The following is a 19,671-nucleotide window of genomic DNA, read 5'->3' on the forward strand; positions in this document are numbered from 1 at the left end:
CGCCCAGTGGATTAACAATAAGGGCCAGCATGCTGGGTGTGAGCCAGCCAGGATGTGGTTTTTAGGTGGTTTTCAACATTCTACTAGGTGAATACTGGGCTGGTACCGAAGTCCTGTCTCAGTTACACAATTCACAGACATTTAGAAAACTTTCGTTGTCTTTCACATGAATAACACTACACCCCCGACAGGTGGGGTACACACATTCCATCCTGGAGGGAGGGGGGAGGGGAGGGGGAGGGAGGAGACACCCTGATGCAAACAGAAGGGCATCCAGTCACCCTTTAAATTAACCATCCAAAATCTGTTAATAACCAAGCTGACACTGCGCCAATGCGGGAGAGAGGCACAACAAAAATAAGAAATAAATTTGTTCAATTACACCATACAAACTTCTCCTTCTTGTGACTCTAGGTCCTCTCGAATTTTGTCCTTAAACGTGTTCAGTATATAGGGTGTAGAAAAACTTCCACTACCAGTGACTGCAAAAGATTACGTATTTGTCACATGACCGGTTTTGGGCTTATGCCCATCCTCAGGTGTTCATACATTCACATACATGTTTATATTGCTGGAGATTACTGTCTAAATAGAAAGCAAATTATTTGCTTCTGCCTAAAGAGATATAAGTGGGACAATTGTAAATCGCAAGGCCGCATTTGTAGAAAATATATCAGTACTTACATAAAGATGAAGCATCCTTATTATAATCATGCTGTGGTGGGAGTTTTTCCACTCAGTTGCACATTGGTTATCATTTTCACCCATCTACAGCTCGTGGTCTAGTGCCTAGCACTACTGCCCCTGGATCATAGGGTCCCGGGTCCGATTCCCAGGTGGGATGGGGTTTTCTCTGCTCGGGGACGGGGTGTTTGTGTTGTCCTTATTATTTCATCATCATTTGTGATAGTGGCTAGATTGTACTGAGTAAAAAATTGAGTCTGAAAAAATTGGGACTTCATATGGGTGCTGATGATGGCGCAGTTGAGCACCCCACAAACCAATCATCGTCATGATCATCATTATTTTCATGTCCCCCCCCCCCTTGTTTTTAGCTGCATATTTCAGTACTGTGTCATGCACTTGTGATATACACTGTGTTTCCATACAGATATGTAGGCTATGATCAAATAATTTAAACATAGGAGCTGCAAAGATGTTTCTCATACAGAAACAGGTAGGTTACGGTCAGAGAACTTAGCCACAGGAAGTGCAAGGATGTTGTACACATACAAACTTAAAAAGCTGTTACAAATTGCGAAATTTTTTTGATCCACATTATGAAATTTTTTATTCTTATTTTTGTTGGAGAACTTAGACCTAGGAAGTACAATGATGCTGTACATATGAAATTACTGAAAGCTATTACAAAAATGACAGAATTGTTTTAAGCCCCACTGTTCTCAGAGAACTTAGATCTAAGAAGTACAATGATGTTACACTCACGACATTTTCAAAGCTATTACAAATTATGAAAATGACTGTTAAAGCATGTGTTTAGAATATGACTTCTAGAAATTACGATATGGCACTTTAAGTGTTGTATGATTGCTACATTGGAGTTCCATAGCATGTTACTTTGTTATTAGATATCAGAGGATAATGAGTTTTTGTTTTTGAATATTTCATGAAATATATGGAGATAAGATTTGTTTGCAAGCTCCACATGTTCGCTGAGAATAAGGTGTGGTGAGTTAGAGCTATGGATGTAAATTTCTAGCTCTTCGAGCAAATCCATTTTCTTTCCTTTGTTGACAATGTGTTGTATTTGTAGGTTGTCTGTGATGGCTGTGGCTGAGTGACAATGGTCTTTTAGATGCACTGCAAAGGTGGATTTGTCAAAGTTATTTAGCCGGAAGGCATCCATATGCTTACAGCATCTTGTAGCGAAACTCCTTCCAGTTTGGCCTATGTAGAACTGTGGGCAACTGTCATGTAAAAGTTTATAAATACCTGATTTGTGGTGGCATTGGTTATTTGTCTTATTGTTGTGGATGATGTGCTGTTGTAGCTTGTTGTTAGTGCTAAAACAAATTTGAATAGCAGTTTTCCGAAAGGGGTTAGCGATTTGGTATGAAATTTCGCCCATAAATGGTATGCGAGCGAATATGTTTTTTCCTTCTAACAAATCTGATTTAGGAGGAGTGCATTGTGTCTTTTTTTATTTTGTTGTTAAGTTTATCAATTACATCTGGGTTGTCTCCATTTCTACGTGCAATTTCTTTGATAATATTAATTTCTTTTTGTTTGTCATGTCGGCTGAGTGGGATTTTATGTGTACGGTTAAGTGTAGATCTGGAGAATGCCATTTTGTGTTGTACTGGATGACATGGGGAGTTGTTAATGACAACATCACAAGTGGTGGGTTTTCTGTAAATCTGGAAGGCATGTTTGCTGTTTACATTAGATATTCTAAGGTCTAGAAAATTGATTCCTTTATCTACTTGATGTTCTACAGTGAAGTTGTTGTTGTGCATGCTGCTGAGACGATTAACAAGTTTCTCTGTCTCCTTAGTTGTACCTTTGTACAAGATAATAGTATCATCCACATACCTTTAGCAGTATATTACTTTATTTTCAAGTGAGCAATCTGGTCCAAAAAATTTATTTTCTAAGTGGTTAATGTAAGTATTCCTGCCAAACTACTGCCCATTGCAAGAACATCTTCTTGTTTATGAATTTTGTTATTAAAAATAAAATAATTGTGTGACAGGATTAGTTTTAGCAGTTCAGTGAGTTCATATATTTCAGTCTTGGATAACTTTTTGTGTTTTAATTGGTTGTTTTTAATTATCTGAATAGTGTCATGTATAGGAATGTTGGTGTAAAGGTCTACTATGTCCATTGAAGCAAATTTGGCACTTCCTGGTATTGTTAAGTCTTTGATATGTTCAATAAGTTCATAGCTATTCTTAATTGAAAAATTGTTTTCATAGGTATAAAAGTTACTGGGAATGTCTTTGTTTCTTGCTGATAAAGTATGCTGGACTGTTTCTTGGTTTGGCTATGGGGCGTATAGGACTATTGTATTTATGATTCTTTGGCTGCAAACATAATTTTGGTGTCGATGGATTCATGACAAGGCATTTTAGAACATCAGAGTCAGATACAGGAAGTCAGAAGATTTCAGTAGTTCCTTAAGCTGGGTGTGGGGTCACTGTGTATTTCATGTATGATGTTATTATGGAAAAATTCTAGAGATTGTTAATATATTCAAATTCACACATAACAACAGCTGAGTTCCTCTTGTCAATTTGACTACCAGAGCTTTGTTTTCAGATAGTTTTCTATTAATATCCCTGAGCAGTTTGGAATCATAGTTACATGATTTTTTGTTTTGTAAGTTTTTGTGTATAATATTCTTAACTTGCAGCCCAATACTAATGTTTTCATTACTGTTTATTTTAGCTGAGCCACATGCCATTTTGGAGCAGTCAATTAATTCTTTGATATTATTGTCAGTGAGTATTGGTGGGATATTATGTTTGAGACCCTTCTCAAGTAATTCGGTTTCGTTTTTGTCAAGTTTGATAATGGTTGAATTAATCACCCTGCCATAAAATCTTTGTTCTGATGTGGTAGGAGATTCTAGTCTTTGTAGTTTGTTAGGATTGACAGCTAGTAATTTCTGATTATGCCTAGTTGACACAACTAGTTGTTCTTTGCACACTTGCTCATTAATGTTATCTAAAATACACACAAATTGCTTTGGAGTCAAGGAGTTGCTTAGAGCCAAGTGGAGTTTGAGCATTTGTTTAAGGGCATCTTTATGTCTGTGTAATGATTTGATTTCAGTTTTTAACCAATCAGTTTCACACTTTGACTTTGCTGTTTTGGCTGACTTAGTGAGGCTCCTAACATTAAAATTAGTTTTGTTTGGTATTACTTTAGACAAAAGGCAGTTTTTGTTGAATTTGGTTGCTTGAATGGCCATCATCTTGATTTAACATGTTCTTAATGCATGACAGTTCGTAATACCTCACTAAGTTACATTAAGTAAATTTTATCCGTAGTAGAGAACTCTGTGACTGTTCCTTTATAGGGTGCAGAAAAATTTCCAGCACCAGTTACAATAAAAGATTATTTATTGTAAACACAAGCTTTAACTGTCAATTTCATAAATTTCATGTGTGCTTCTTAAATCTCAGTTCTCTGACAACAGTGTGACTCAAAACAGTTCTGTCATTTTCGTAATCTTTGACATGTTATGATTTTAGATTGTCTGTTCAGGTGATAATTAAGCCAGTAGACCAGGACACTCAGAAAACTCCTGCTGGATACTTGACCATATGTCAACAGGTGTGTGCGTGTGGCGGGGGGGGGGGGGGGGGGGGGCGTAGGATTCTGATGTTTTGGTGACACGAGTGGCTGGCATTGTAAAAGTTTCACCCTCCATTGTTGGTAGTGAACTGGAGTGGAGCTCGCGACTACAGGTTATACATGTACTTGTCACACCAACGTCGAATAGCTTTTACGCGGTCATTATGCCTGTATTTCTCCCTGTGCTGTCTGCTGTGGTTGTTTTCTGCAGCATGGGAACCCAGGATCCATTCACCTCGAGGCTTTGTTGTTTCTTGCTGAAGCTATTGCCATATTGGTAGATTTCTAAGGCCTCCCTGAACCTCTCTTCCGCAGCAAGAACTTCCATGTCAATAAATTTTTTTTAGTAGTCAGTCTCCCATGATTTATAAATGTGACAAGTTACACTTTCCACTGTGGTTCAGAGTCCACATTAAACTACAGGTCACTTTGCGACTGGCTAGGTAAGTCAGTTCAGAGGTCACTGGAGTATCATTTGCAATAGGATCTCATCCAGTAAAGCACTGCTCTGTCTCCCATGGTGGGCGCTCTGTCATGACCAATTTCTCCTACTGCCTCAGCCTGCAAAAATCATCAAACAAACATCAACCAAACCTAAAACAGGCTATTTGTCAACAAGTGACCATGGAAGCTTTAACAACTTCTCTGACAAATAATCATCAGTTAATTACGTTTATTCCATAATCTGTAATGTTTAAATTGTTTAGCATTTTAATAAACAAAGTAACAGATGGGTCTGCAACAGTTTTCAGAGGGATCATGGAATGGATGAATACTCATTGTGAAATGCATCTTGTGAAAATACTTGATGAGTCATCGAGTTTATGACTGAAAGTGGTTCAAAAAGTTAGACATTGAATTAGCATTCTCCATCATTCAAGCAGGCTTAGGTAAGCAACTCGAACATGTAGCCACCATTCATTTTTTTTATTCAATCTTTCTATAACATGTGTAAAATTTGCCCCCAAGTAGGGTCGGTGATGATGGTGAATAGTTTTCATCTAAGCTTGTTACCTGCAAACACAAGATAACTGTGTAATTGGATCCTCATCCCATAGCTCTAGCAGTCCTGTTACAGCTGAGAAGATAATGCGTATTAGTTTCTGTTGGCTGCATTCGTATCTTTTCATAGTTACAGACAGGGCTTCTGAATGTTGGTAGCAGGGGTTAGTTGAATTTGGCCACATCGTTAGTATAACAGCTAAAACCATCTGCTGTGGTTATATTTATTATACTGTAAAGTAAACAAAGCTGTGCACAACCTGAATGTTAGGTTGAACAGAGCAGTGCTTTACTGGATGAGATCCTATTGCAAATGATGCTCTGGTGACCTCTGAACTGACTTACCTAGCCAGTCGCAAAGTGACCTATAGTTTACTGTGGACTCTGAACCACAGTGGAAAGTGTAACGTGTCACATTTATAAATTATTAGTAGAGGTGAAAGAAGTGATAAGTGGCAGAAAATATCCAAAGACCTACTGGGGATCGAATTCTAGGATTTTCACTTTATAGTCGGCACTTAGCCACTGTGTCACCAAGGTGTACTGCTGCACAAAGCTTTGATACATGAATAATTAAACAGTAAAGGGAGATGAAAATATAATTGTCATGGAGGATTTGAACACCATTGTAGGCGAAGGAATGGAAGAGAGTTGCGGGAGTAGCGGTAGTAGAAATGAGAGAGGAGAAAGACTAATTGAGTTTTACAATAAATTTCAGCATGGAGAGATGGGAAGATTACATCTTTATCAGACAGAGATTCTGAAATTAGATATTGGATTGTAAAGTATTTGCAGGAACAGATACAGTCTTACATTACAACTTGGTAATGATGAAATGTAGACTGAGGTTTAGAAGTATTGTCCAGAAGAATCAGTGTGGAAAGAAGGGAGATAAGCACTACCAAGAAATGAGGAAACATGTTTGAAGTTCTGTAAGGTACAGATACTGTAATAGTGAATAGCACAGTAGGCAGTTCAGTTGAAGGGAATGCAATATCTAAAAAGGGCAATCACAGAAGTTGGGCAGGCAAACATAGATACAATGAAGGTAAGTGTGAAGAGATCTTGGGTAACAGAAGAAATAATTTAATTGATCGATAAAAGAAGGAAGCACAAAAAATGTCTCGGGAAAACAGGAACACATCAGTATAAGTAACTTCAGAGGATGAAATAAATAGGAAATAAATGCAGACAAGACCAAATGGCTCCAGGAAAAATTGTGAAAAAAAAATTAAAAGAAATAGTCCTTGAAAAGACTGAGTTAGCATATAGAAAAGTTAAAATAATATTATGTGAAATTAAAAGCAAAGGTATCAACATTAACAGTGCAAGAGAAATTCTGCTGTCAAAAGCAAAGGGAAGAGTAGTTAGGTGGAAAGAGTATATTGAATGATGGACCCTGCAGGGGTCAGGAACTGTCTGATGACGTGATAGGAGAAGAAATAGTAGTAAAATAGAAGATTCAGGGGATCCAGTGTTGGAATCAGATTTTGACAGAGCTTTGGAAGACTTGAGATCAAATAAGGCAGAAGGTGTAAATAACATTCCTTCAGAATTTCTAAAATTGTTGGAGGGAGTGGCAATCAAATGTCTTTTGAAGTTGGTTTATAAAATCTGTGATATTGGAGATAACCCATCAGACTTTTAGAAGAATAATATCCACAATCTCAAAGACAGCAAGAGCAGGTAATTGTGGATACTATCACATAATCAGTTTATCAGCTCATGCATCCAAGTTTCTGACAAGAATACTGTGCAGAAGAATGGAAAAGAAAATTGAGGAACTGTTTGATCGTGATAAGTTTGGTTTTAGGAAAGGTAAAGAAAGGTACAAGAGAGACAGATATGACAGTGAGCTGGATAATGGAAGCAAGATTTAAGAAATATCAACACATACTCATATTATTTGTCAGTGTAGAAAAAGCATGTGACATTGTAAAATTGTGCAAGATGATCAATATTCTCAGAAAAATTAAGTGTTAACTATAGGGAGAGATGAGTAATGTAAAATGTGTACAAAAACCAAAAGGTAACAATAGGCGTGGAAGACAAAGAACAAAGTGCTCAGATTAAAAAGGGTGTAAGACAGGGATGCAGTCCTTTGCCCCTACTGTTTAATCTGAGCATCAAAAAAGCAATGATGGAAATGAAAAAACATTCATGAGTGTAATTAAAATTGAAGGTGAAACTATAGCAGTGTCATCTTATTATTGATAATTTTTCACCCTGAACGTAAATGTCAGTGATAAGATTTGCTGATGACATTCTTAATATCAGTGAAAGTGAAGAATTGTAGGATCTGTTGATTGGTATGGACAGTCGAATGAACACTCACTATGTATTGACATTGAAAGACAGAAGTAATCAGAAGTAGCAGGAATAAGATTAGCAGTAAACTTAAAATCAAAATTGGGGACCATGAGGTAGACAGAGTAGTAGTCTGCTATCAGCAAAATAATATATGACACAGAAAGCATGGAAGACACAATACGTAGACTACCATAGGCAAAGAGGGCATTTCTAGGCAAAAGGCGTCATCTAGTACCCAACATTGAACTGAATTTGAGAAGAAAGTTCATAGAAATTATGTTTAGAGCTATAACTACCTTGTATATAATGTTCATACATAACAAAGAATTCAACTTTGTGTGCGTACATTGTTGTAACTATACAATAGTTTTGACAATGTTTAAATTATATTAAATTTGCTGATAAATATTACTTATCCTGCTAAGTCATGTCAGTGTCTGGGTTGGCTTCTTTGCTCACATATAAACTTTTGGAATATATGGTCCAGGTGTTTTTTGAAATAACAAGTTGCTGGAATATTATGTGACCTTTAAACACAGTCTTCGTGTGTTACTATGTTTTTGACATTCTTTTTACAACAGCACATCTTAAATATGCATTGTGCAACGTTCTTGAGCTAAACAAAGAGCTTCGTTGATCAGAGAATAACATGTGCCAAACTCAATAGCTCCTGAACCCACTCTCCTCTGAACCTTTCTAAAGCATCTCTACACAGTTCATGCCAAAATTCTCTATAAATATTACAAACCCAGTTTCCAGTACCTTCTAGAGCAGGCTGTAGGCCAAATAAGTACTAACTGAAATTCTTTTTCATATTTAATTTATCAAATGTTTCCTTGAAATCATTATGCGAAGATTTATATGCCTCACTTAATGGTTTATAACAAAAGTTGCAGATTTTGACAGTATGAAAAATAGCAGCTTCCTGTTGTCGTATAATCCGTAATAAAATTAGAAGAATTATAAATGGAGGTAGAAATTTTGTATGCATAAAATCTGAAACATCACATTATTATTTTCACTGTAAACTAGTTTTCTGATCATTTAAGTTGACAATTGTGATTATTAATTTTTGTGGTTCAAGATCGATATTACGAAATGAATCTATAAGAATAATAAAAATATATTACATAAATGTAGACAACATTGTCTGTGGAGCGTAGTGATCTGGTACTAAATTTGATTAGAACAACAGTCAAGATCACAATAACATTTGCTTATTATGATCAGTTTCGGCTTCTGTTACATCCGTCCTCATATTTTTTGGCCTGGTATGGCAGGTGCTGATGGCTCCTCAATTTTTTCACGATACCACAATCTTACACAGTATATGATAATGGTATCACATGAAAAAACTGAGGTGCTGTCAGCACCAGTCATAGAGAGCCAAAAAATGTGAGGATGGCTTTAACATAAGCCAAATCCAGTCATAATAAGCAAATGTTATCGCGGTCTCGCCTGTTGATTTAATCAAAAATATATTTCCAGAAAAATAGTCCTTTGGCAGTCAGATGTGTTAAAAAATATCTTTAGATGTGTAATATTTAATTTAAGTATAAAATTTAACTCAAATCTAACCAAAATTTATACAGAATTGAACATTTCAATTGAAGTGCGAAAGCTACAAGGAATATATCTCACATGAAAATTAGTTGTTTTATAAAAACTTTTATCAAAAGTTGAGGGTTATGGAAGCCTTGATTTTGAAAGACCTTTTTCATAATTTTGTGTATATCTAGTAATTGGACAGTTATTATAGGAGAAAGTTTACAATGACTTGCTGTGTCGTAAAGTCTGTCTTAGCTCACTGGAGCACTGAAGTGGCTCCATAGAATCCTCAAAACCATAAAATTATTTGAATAGTCATACAACAAAGAAAATTTTCATGCGCGTATAATGAGATCTTCATAAATGTCTACATAGTGATATTTAATTATTTCAATTTCTTTTACTCAATCATACACTGGCAATTGGCACAAATATAGTTTCGTAGCACATGGAAATAACATTTTTAGTAGAATGCAAAAAAATAACTGATTGTAAGACATAATTTGATCCTCAACTACACACTAGATACAAGGACTGCATGAAGAGAAATACAAGAAAAATTAATGTCCTGTAAAACATTTCCCTGACAATTACAGTAAAATACAATTGGATTGTACTAATGTGATTCTGGACCACTTTCCAAAACTGGGTGAAGTGTTCTGGAACTGATCTTTAGCAAAAGACATTTTGAATAACTTTCTTATGATTTTACAGATAAGATTTCGTAACTACAAATACAGTCACCCAGCTAGGGATTGTACTACTTGCTTAGCACTGAAATCTATCAGTTGTATGTAACCATAGAGGTAAAAACTTTAAAATAGTAATCCACAGGACAACATACCATTGGATAAAGTAGTAAACATCAAAGAATTAAGATCATTAAGCTTTTTAAATTTCAAATAAATTTTTAGGTTTTGCTGTGGTACCACAGTTGTAAAATATTGATGTAAAGTAGTAAGAACACATTTCATAAAAAAGTATTATACACAGTAATAATCCTCTAAAATCTCAAGGAATATTCTCATCAGGCAGTTGCCTTGGTCCAAATAATCTCACATTTTAGTAAAACAAGTCACATGTGGTTGGTATTTTCACCATAATAATTCACCAATTTATTTTACACTGTACTTTCACAAAGTCAGATGGCATTGAAGATTTTCATATAGTTGGTAACAACATATTTAGCACTTCATATAAGCCATTTCATACCAAGGCTAACTCTTTCTCACACCAATGCTGTGTAATCATACAATTGTTAATTAAAATTCAGATATTACCAACAAATCACATCCAGCTCAAACTTCATAAACATCAAGAATATAACTATATACCAATGTTCATAATCATCATCATCATCTAAGTGGTGTGGTGTGGTGTGGTGTGGTGTGGTGTGGTGTGTGTGTGTGTGTGTGTGTGTGTGTGTGTGTGTCGTCTATTCTTGCTAAAGGCCTTACTGGCCATCTTAGAATATTATACGGCATACCATCATAAACAAAAGCACAGTGCATTACCAAACAGAATACCAGTAAGTCCCTAACATTTCATTTCCATAACGTCTGCACAACTGCAGAATCATTACACATATTGTGGAATAAACCTCATCACAGTATCATAAACCTGAAACATCGAAGAATCCCTGTACTTCACAATACTATGAATCATCTCTCAAAAATTCAGTTCAACATGAACTTCGTTAGCTTTACAGAACATTTCACAAAACTTCTTCATAATATCATAAATATACCTGAAATAGAAAAATTGCTCTGAATTATAATTTCTACATTCCATTCATAATTGTACAACATTAGTTTTAAACCAAGAAATATATATTTTGCATCATAACTGATTTTTATGTACTTTGTATAACCATTAGCTTTGCATTTTTCTGAAAAACACCACTCTCTGTTATATCTTTTTCTCACAAAAACACCACAGTAATGCCTGAAATGACAGAGTTAACAAAATCCTTCATTTTCATTTTTCTTTAGACAGTTTTCATTCACTAAAGCCCTAGATATTTTTGTATTACTAACACTGGATAGATATAGTAACATTATCTCAGTATGACATATCTTTATGTAAAAATTTAAACTTTCTTTTCAAAATATATGCTAAGCTTCCCAACATGACAGTAATTTCAAATATATTTATTTTCAGTTAATTCCAAACAACAGAATACAAAGTAGTAGATTATGGCTTAAGTAATCCATGACAAAAAAAATTTCCCATATCTTATTTGGGCTCACATAAACAAATAAGATACATAAACAATGAAAAAATCCAGAAATACTAAGAATGTTTTACATATTGGAGGTTTCCTAACATAAACTGCAAATAAATCGTATTTTTCTGCTTTCCAGTTTCCCCAAATATATTTTTAATTCATCATATTTAATAATTGTGTATTATTAGACTGTTACAGAAAGCATCTGGTTTTTTGTACTGAGAAAGTAGAAGACAAATGCATAGTGTAATGTGATTATAAAAAGATGAACAGATGAGTAAGAGAAAAACATTTCATCATGGAAATCCAAATTGTTGAAGTAATATTCACAAACAAAAATAAATTATATAGTCTATGGTGGCATCGAGTAAAATGATACAAACATTACGTACAAATTTCCGTAGCATACAGACAGAACGGAGGTACAAAGTACACTTAAGATTATTTTATATAAAAAATATTTTTCATCAGTAACAAAGTAAATGTATTGTTTTTAGTAAGGAATCTTTTTCCAACTACAACTCACATCTTTGTTTTTGAATTAGATTTTCCACATCCTCTAATTACCATCTCAGTGCATATTAGAATTTTTTTCCTATAATATTGGGTTTCTACTTTGATTCTATGTCATTCTATCTTAACATGGATGGTAATCATAATTTATTTCAGTTACTAGTTTAGTTAAATCATTATTATTTCACATTGCTCTGTACTTTCATATTTGCAAATCTCAGCCTTTTTTCCCCCACTCTTGTCTGAGACTCTTTCTTGACAACTTTCTTCAGATACAAATACTTAGGCATAACTACTTACATGATTTCCTGAATGTAAATTACTACCATTCATGCCACTAAGTTCCTAATCCATTGCTTTATCATCATCATCATCATCATCATCATATTAATCTAAAGACCTAATGCATTTCCATTAATCATCACTTCTCACAAAATATTCTCTTCACTTCACAGCTCACCACTAAACATCATCAACAGCAATAACCCTACTGCATAGAAATAACATGATAGTAGCATAATATTCATTTCCTCCTTACCATGTTACCAATACTAAATCCAGCATAATTATCAATATCACACACCTCAGGATAAAGTCTTCACTTTTTACATAACAGTTGTTTTTTACAGTGACTGAAATACTTCACATTATATGTGAATTGACTGAAAATAGCTGATACTTATGATAAAAATTTATAGTCATGTCTCTGCTTATCATATTACTTTCATTTAACTTACATTATCTCTCATGTATTAATTTTACTTTTACCATAGTATACAAGTAGAAATAAAAAATTATTTTATATAGTCCACTTGGCAGTGGCAGGAATAGTACTACTCAAAGAGAAGCAAACAGTTCTGGTGACTATGCACCTCCACCAGAAGAAAATAAGTCCAATACTGTCAATATTTTAACAAAATTTTCAGAATAATGTCCTAAACATATTTATGATAATTACCATACACCTCCATGTAAAGTTGCAGTCTACAGCTTATTATTGAAGAAATACCCATGTATAAAAAGCACACTTAACATCAAAGCAACATTTGATTACCTGCAAAAAAAAGAAAAAGAAAAAAGACGTAATGAACATTCTTTTAGAGGAAACAAGGCAGTCAAAGAAATGGAGATAAAACAACCCATTCTGTCCTAATTTGAACTAACAAGGAATGAAGGAAATTTTGGGCAATTCAAAAAGCAAGAGAAATTGGGCGCACAAGTTTTAAATGCTGTGCAGCTTTCATAGTATGCCTCAATGAAGAATACAGAATTCTCTGTAGACACAGCTGTACTTTCATGACAGCCAGAGAACAAGAAGAAGACCAAAATATTCGCCAGTTTAGGGCCCGGTTTGTCAAAGAATTAAACCAGAAAACTGCAGGTTTCCAGATACAGTAATATTGCATTTGGAAAACTGATCCAAGTGGATTTGATGAATGTAACTCCATCTTCTGTCTGGAGTATCCAATTAAACAATGCCAGCTGCCGTTATTTAGGTTTTATTTTTAGGCTACCAGTTTCGACGATCCACTACGTCATCTTCAGCCCTGCGTCAATTCAGCAACCTTCGTGTTACAAAATAAAGCAGCACTTTTAAATGGTCTCGTAACGATTATTACAGGCATGTGTGCTCTTTGGACAACTGTCAGCAGCTTTGACAGTTGTCCAAGGAGCACGCATTCCCATAATAATCATTCCGAGACCAATTAAAAGTGCTGTTGTATTTTGTAACAGGAAAGTTACTTGATTGAAGCAGGGCCGAAGATGACGTAGTGTATCGTCGAAACTGGTAGCCTAAAAATACAACCTAAAAATGGCGACTGGTATTGTTTTATTCCAAATGGATTTAGTTATGAACTGACTTCTGAAAATGGAGAAAAATCAAAAATTGCCTTAGTCTGTTCTTCATTCAGTACAAGTCATGGCTATAAAATAGATGTTGGACAAATGATTCATTTGCAGGTGGAGACATGGAATAGATGACCATTCCACCAAAAACAACAAAATATGTACAGCCTCTGGATTTACATGTCTTATATATAAAACACATTGAGGCACAAAAGAAATTGGTATAGGCATGCTTATTCAGATATGGAGGTATATAGTTCAGGCAGAATACTGTGCTGTGGTCGGCAATACCTATGTAAGATTACAAGTGTCTGGCGCAGTTGTTAGATTGGTTACTGTAGCTACAATGGCAGGTTATCAAGATTTAAGTGAGTTTGAGCGTGGTATTATAGTCGGCGCATGAGCAATGGGGCACAGCATCTCCAAGGTAGCGATGAAGTGGAGTTTTTCCCGTACCACCATTTCACAAGAGTACTTTGAATATGAAGAATCCACTAAGACATCAAATCTCCGACTGCAGCCGGAAAAAATCATGTAAGAACAGGACCGACGACGACTGAAGAGAATCATTCAGCGTTGCAGAAGTAAAACCCTTCTGCAAATTGCTGCAGATTTCAATTCTGGACCATCAATGAAACATCATTGATATGGGCTTTTGGAGCCGAAGGCCCATTCGTGTACCCTTGATTACTGCATGACACAAAGCTTTATGCCTTGCCTGGGCCCATCAACACTGACGTTGGACTGTTGATGACTGGAAACATGTTACGTGCTTGAACAAGTGTCATTCCAAATTTTATTGAGTGGATGGACGTGTACGGGTATGGACACAACCTCTTGACTCCATGGACCCTGCATGTCAGCAGGGGATTGTTCAAGCTGTTGGAGGCTCTGTAATGGTGTGGGGCATGTGCAGTTGAAGTGATATGGGACCCCTGATACATCTAGATACGACTCTGACAGGTGACACATATGTAAACATCCTGTCTGATCACCTGAATCCATTCATGTCCATTGTGCATTCCAATGGACTTGGTCAATTCCAGCAGGACAATGCTCCACCCCACATGTCTAGAATTGCTACAGAGTGGCTCCAAGAACACTCTTCTGAGTTTAAACACTTCTGCTGGTCACCAAACTCCCCAGACATGACCATTATTGAGCAATCCGGGACGCCTTGCAACATGCTGTTCAGAAGAGATCTCCACCCCCTTATACTCTTACGGATTTATGGGCAGCCCTGTAGGATTCACAGTGTCAATTATCTCCAGCACTACTTCAGACATTAGTAGAGTCCATGGCATGTCGTATTGCGGCACTTGCGCGTGCTTGCAGGGGCCCTACACAATAGTAGGTGAGTGTACCAGTTTCTTTGGCTCTTCGGTGTTTATGGAAGAAGGATAAAATACTCTATAAGAACTTTCTGCAGTGACTCTGACACTAAATTAGGAAACAGAATATTCATTATGAAATGCATTCTATTATTGATAACCAGCTGCCTGCTCAGTGTATCAGCCTATGCTTCAGAATTCCTGGTAAACAGCTGGCTACAATACTCCTGCACATGTTGCTGAACTCGAGAATGTGATTAAAGTAGCATTTGATTTTGCAGGTCAATAATATGATTCTGAGAATTGTCCAGATTGCTTTCACCAAATGTGCCTATCCTGATTTTGCATTTTGTTTCATGAATTTTCTCAAAGAACCTTATATACATTTTTACAGTCAGACAGTAGGCAATCTAAGAGTAACACAATTGAATGCTTTCATCGTTCTAATCACCATTGTACGTAAAGCTTCTAAATACTATTCGAACACCAAATTCCTGTTTAAGCTTAGAGACTTCCCTTGTTAGTATCATTATTTCACAAATTTTTCTGCGAAATGAAAACACTGTTAATATTCTAGCTAATATTGTCTTTATTCCAGCTGACACCCCCACATACAATGCAACTCCCTTCCACTTAATGCTCCTATATAATGAAGAATTTAACTTTGCGTGCATACGTGGTTGTAATTATATAATAGTTCTGACAATGTTTAAATTAGTATGTAAGAGAAAGTATATTGTATTTATAGATAAATATTACTTACCTTGCTAAGTTGAGGTCTCATTGTCTAGGCAGCCTTATTTGCACCTATATAAACTTTCGGAATGTTTGGTCCAGGGTTTTTTTTTAAAATAACAAGTTGCTGGAACATTGTGTGGCTTTTAAACACAATCTTCATTTGCTGCTATGTTCTTGATGTGCTTTTTACAACAGCACTTCTTAAATATACATTGTGCTAAATTCTTGAGCTAAACAAAGAGTGAGTTGATCAGAGAGTAACATGTGCCAAACTCAATAGATGCTAAACCCACTTTCCTCCGAACCTTTTTAAAACAACTCTGCAGAGTTCATGACAAAATTATCTATAAGTATTACAAACAAAGTTTCCAGTACCTTCCTGAACAGGATGTAGTCCAAACAAGTATTAACGTGACTGTTTTAACTGAAGTTGCTTCTCATATTTAATTTATATAACGTTTTCTGGAAATAATTATTTACATGAAGATTCATGGGCCTAATGGTTAATAAAAGAAAGTTGTAAATTTTGACAATATGAAAGATAGCAGCTTCCTGTCATTGTATAAGTTTTATTTGATAATCAATAATAAAACTTAGAAAAATTACGAAAGGAGACAGAAATTTTGCTTGCATAAAATCTGAAGCATAGTAGTATTATTTTTGCTGTAAACTGGTTCTTTGATCATTTAAGTTGACAGTTGTGATTACTGCTTTTCATGGTTCAAGATAGATATTACAAAACGGATCGGTATGAATAATAAAAATATATTACCAGAAAATTAGTCTTCTGCCAATCAGATAGGTTCAAAAATATCTTCAGATGTGAGAGATATAATTTAAATATGAAATTTAACCAGAGTCTGGCCAAAATGTATATGGAATCAAACATTTCAATTGATGTACGAAAGTTCCAAAGAGGCAAGATTCATTACAGAGCACAGCATTGTATGGAAGGTAATCATGATCTGTGGGAAAACCAGAAAAGAAGAGAATCAAAGTGGTTGATATTTAGTGCTTTAGAAGGTTACAGAAAATTAAGTGGACTGATAAGATCAGAAACGTGGTAGTTCTCTGCAGGATAATAACATATGGATAATACTAACAAGGAGAAGGGGCAGGACGATAGTACATGTGTTAAGACATCAGGAAAGAAAAGAGCATTTGAATAATTAAATAACTGCTGTGCCGTGCAGTTGGATGGTGGTGTGTTTATTTATTTAGTCAAATGGGTTTATACAGCTGTGGCTGCACCACTCTCCAAGTGATCATGGGGGGGAGGGAGGACCAGTCCTACAGAAAGGCTGTCAAGCTATAGGAAGAAACTCTGCCTATGCACATCACAGTACTAATCAATAAATAAAAAAAGAAAATGTGGTGGTAGGCTACTTTATTCATTAGTCACATGATGAAAAATAACACGTGTGCATTCGCAGAGAGAAGTAATCACATTATCACAAATAAAATTTTTTGAGTTATCTATTTATTTATATAATTATCTAGATAGAAATTTATTCAAATACTGCCCATCTCTGCCTTATACTCTGCATTAAATGATTATTCCATTATATCTTATGTTCCATTTACTGTAAAATGACACCATTTTATGTACTTTTATTTTGTAACTAATCAAGATTCAGAAATAAAACAACTAAGTAGCATCATAAACTTAAATTGCCATTTTTGTATGTGTTAACTCTGCTTCTATTTGGTGCATTAAGAAGGTGAATGTGTGTTTACAGCCAAGGCTCAAGTCCCCAGCCTTTTTGTAGAATCACCGTTTGACACGGGAGTGACACGCAGAGTAAAAAGGGCTTATACAACACTTGATGCTGTCAGTATTAGGACTGGTGTCTTTTTAAGGAGGTACCCATTGGCCCGAGTATTAGTATTTTCTTACATGGTAAGCAAATAACATCCAAAAGTATGGAAAAGAATCTTTCAGTGTAGGTAGATGCTTGATCTTGTATTGTACTTACCATTTCTTTTCTTAATTTTTACAGATTCTTCTTCACATTTGGGTGATGGTTGTATTGTTCACATACACTCCTTCTGCTCAAGGAGGACAGGGAAACTAGAGAATCCACAGAAATTATCATAAAAATTGGTCCAACAGTACATATCCTGTTGTGATTAATCTCTAGTTCATATTTATTTATCTAGAAATGGAACACTTAGGAACTAGAGTGAAACCATCAGTAATTGCATTGTATTCCAGTTTGTTATTATCTGTGTATAGGTATTTCTATATTAGCCTAAGCTAATTATGTTAATATGAATGTAAGTTTCTTAAAAATCAAGGAATAATATCAACAAGATGTGATGAGCAAAGTTTTTGATTACATCGAGATTAAGGTCATGGTGAAATACCATTTGCTGAGTGTTGAGCTATGAATACAGTCTATTACTGGTTGTAACTTTTATTTATATGCTAGGAGATAACTGTGTATGCAGGGAGTACTTTTATACTGCTGATGTATCCATTTATTTTGCTTTATGTACTCTTTCCTGTGTTGCTAACTCTGTCATCAGTTTCAAATGTTATTTTTTTGGTGTTGCTAATCCTGTCATCAATTTCAAATGTGACTAAACTATGTCACTACAACTTTTGAATATGGAAATAAAGGTGTTCAAGATCTCTTAACATTGAGTGTCTGCTGCTTCTGTTACTGTGATTAAATCACAAATTTATAACCTTTAACAACAGTCTAATTTGGTATTGAATAGCAAGTAATGTGTCAGAATTGATACAGTGCTCAGAATCAATGCATACTGATACTGGATTTCCCATGTGATTTTATGCAGTAAAGAATAGCAATGTTAGTGTTGCTGTATGTTACTGTGATAAGTTTCTCAATACAAAAAGTTTACTAATACATAGTCCAGGTAATAGTCTCTCTATGTAGCACTGCTCACACAGGTATAGATGTTTGTCAGTTGACATTAAACTGGGCTTTATGCTAGAAACAGCATAGCTGTGTGTGTCACAGGTTGGGCGCAGAATGACAGTTGGAACTAGATACATGGGACATTCTATTTTGGAAATAATTAGGGAATTCATTACTCTGATATTCAATGTCAAGAGTGTACCAAAAATACCAAATTTCAGGCATTACCTCTCACCCCGGACAATGCAGTGGCTGGTGGCTTTCACTTAAAAGACTGAGAGCAGCAGCGTTTGCGTAGACTTGTCAGTTTTTACAAACAAACAACACTGCATGAAATCAATGTGGGATGAATGACAACCGTATCCATTAGGCCAATGCAGTGAAATTTGGTGTTAATGGGCTATGGCAGCAGATGACCAGTGTAAGTGCAATTGCTATCAGCATGACATTGGCTGCAGCACCACTCCTGAGCTTTTGACCATATTGGTTGGACCCTAGACAACTGGAAAACCATGGTCTGTCCAGATGAGTCCCCGTGTCATCTGGTAAGAGCTGATGGTAGGTTTCGAGTGTGGCACAGACCCCACGAAGCCATGGACTCAAGTTGTTAATGAGGCACTCTGCAGCCTGATGGTGGCTCGGTAATGGTGTAGGCTGCTGACATGGAATGGACTGGGTCCTCTGGTCCAGCTAAACCTATCATTGACTGGAAGTCGTTATGTTCGGGTGCTTGGAGACCATTTGCAGCCAGTCATGTTCCCGACCAATGTTGGAATTTTTGTGGATGACAGTGCACCATGTCACTGGGCCACAATCTTTTGTGATTGGTTTGAAGTATTACGCATCTCCTTGAACTATAGCAAGGGCATTGTGTCATGCAGGGGTCTTGTAGATATTCCCAGAGAGGAAATGGGAGAGTATCACTGAGATGCTGAAAGAAATGCACTGG

General features: G+C 35.8%; 1 protein-coding gene across 3 annotated transcripts in view; it reads left to right on the forward strand.

Moving 5' to 3' along the window:
• The window catches only part of LOC126471499 (golgin-84-like), a 108,654-nt gene extending 90,176 nt beyond the window's left edge, over window positions 1–18,478 (forward strand). For 2 of the 3 annotated variants that reach the window (XM_050099713.1, XM_050099714.1), the window contains exons 10-11: window positions 17,577–17,737; window positions 17,838–18,478. In XM_050099713.1, the coding sequence (XP_049955670.1) occupies window positions 17,577–17,737; window positions 17,838–17,912 (236 nt within the window). In that variant the 3' untranslated portion in view covers window positions 17,913–18,478. The remainder of the gene's footprint in view (window positions 1–17,576; window positions 17,738–17,837) is intronic. The other variant, XM_050099715.1, reaches the window with a different exon arrangement.
• The last annotated feature ends 1,193 nt before the right edge of the window (window positions 18,479–19,671 follow it).

This window comes from Schistocerca serialis, chromosome 3 (genome assembly GCF_023864345.2).
Source record: "Schistocerca serialis cubense isolate TAMUIC-IGC-003099 chromosome 3, iqSchSeri2.2, whole genome shotgun sequence".
Classification (NCBI taxonomy): Eukaryota; Metazoa; Arthropoda; class Insecta; order Orthoptera; family Acrididae; genus Schistocerca; species Schistocerca serialis.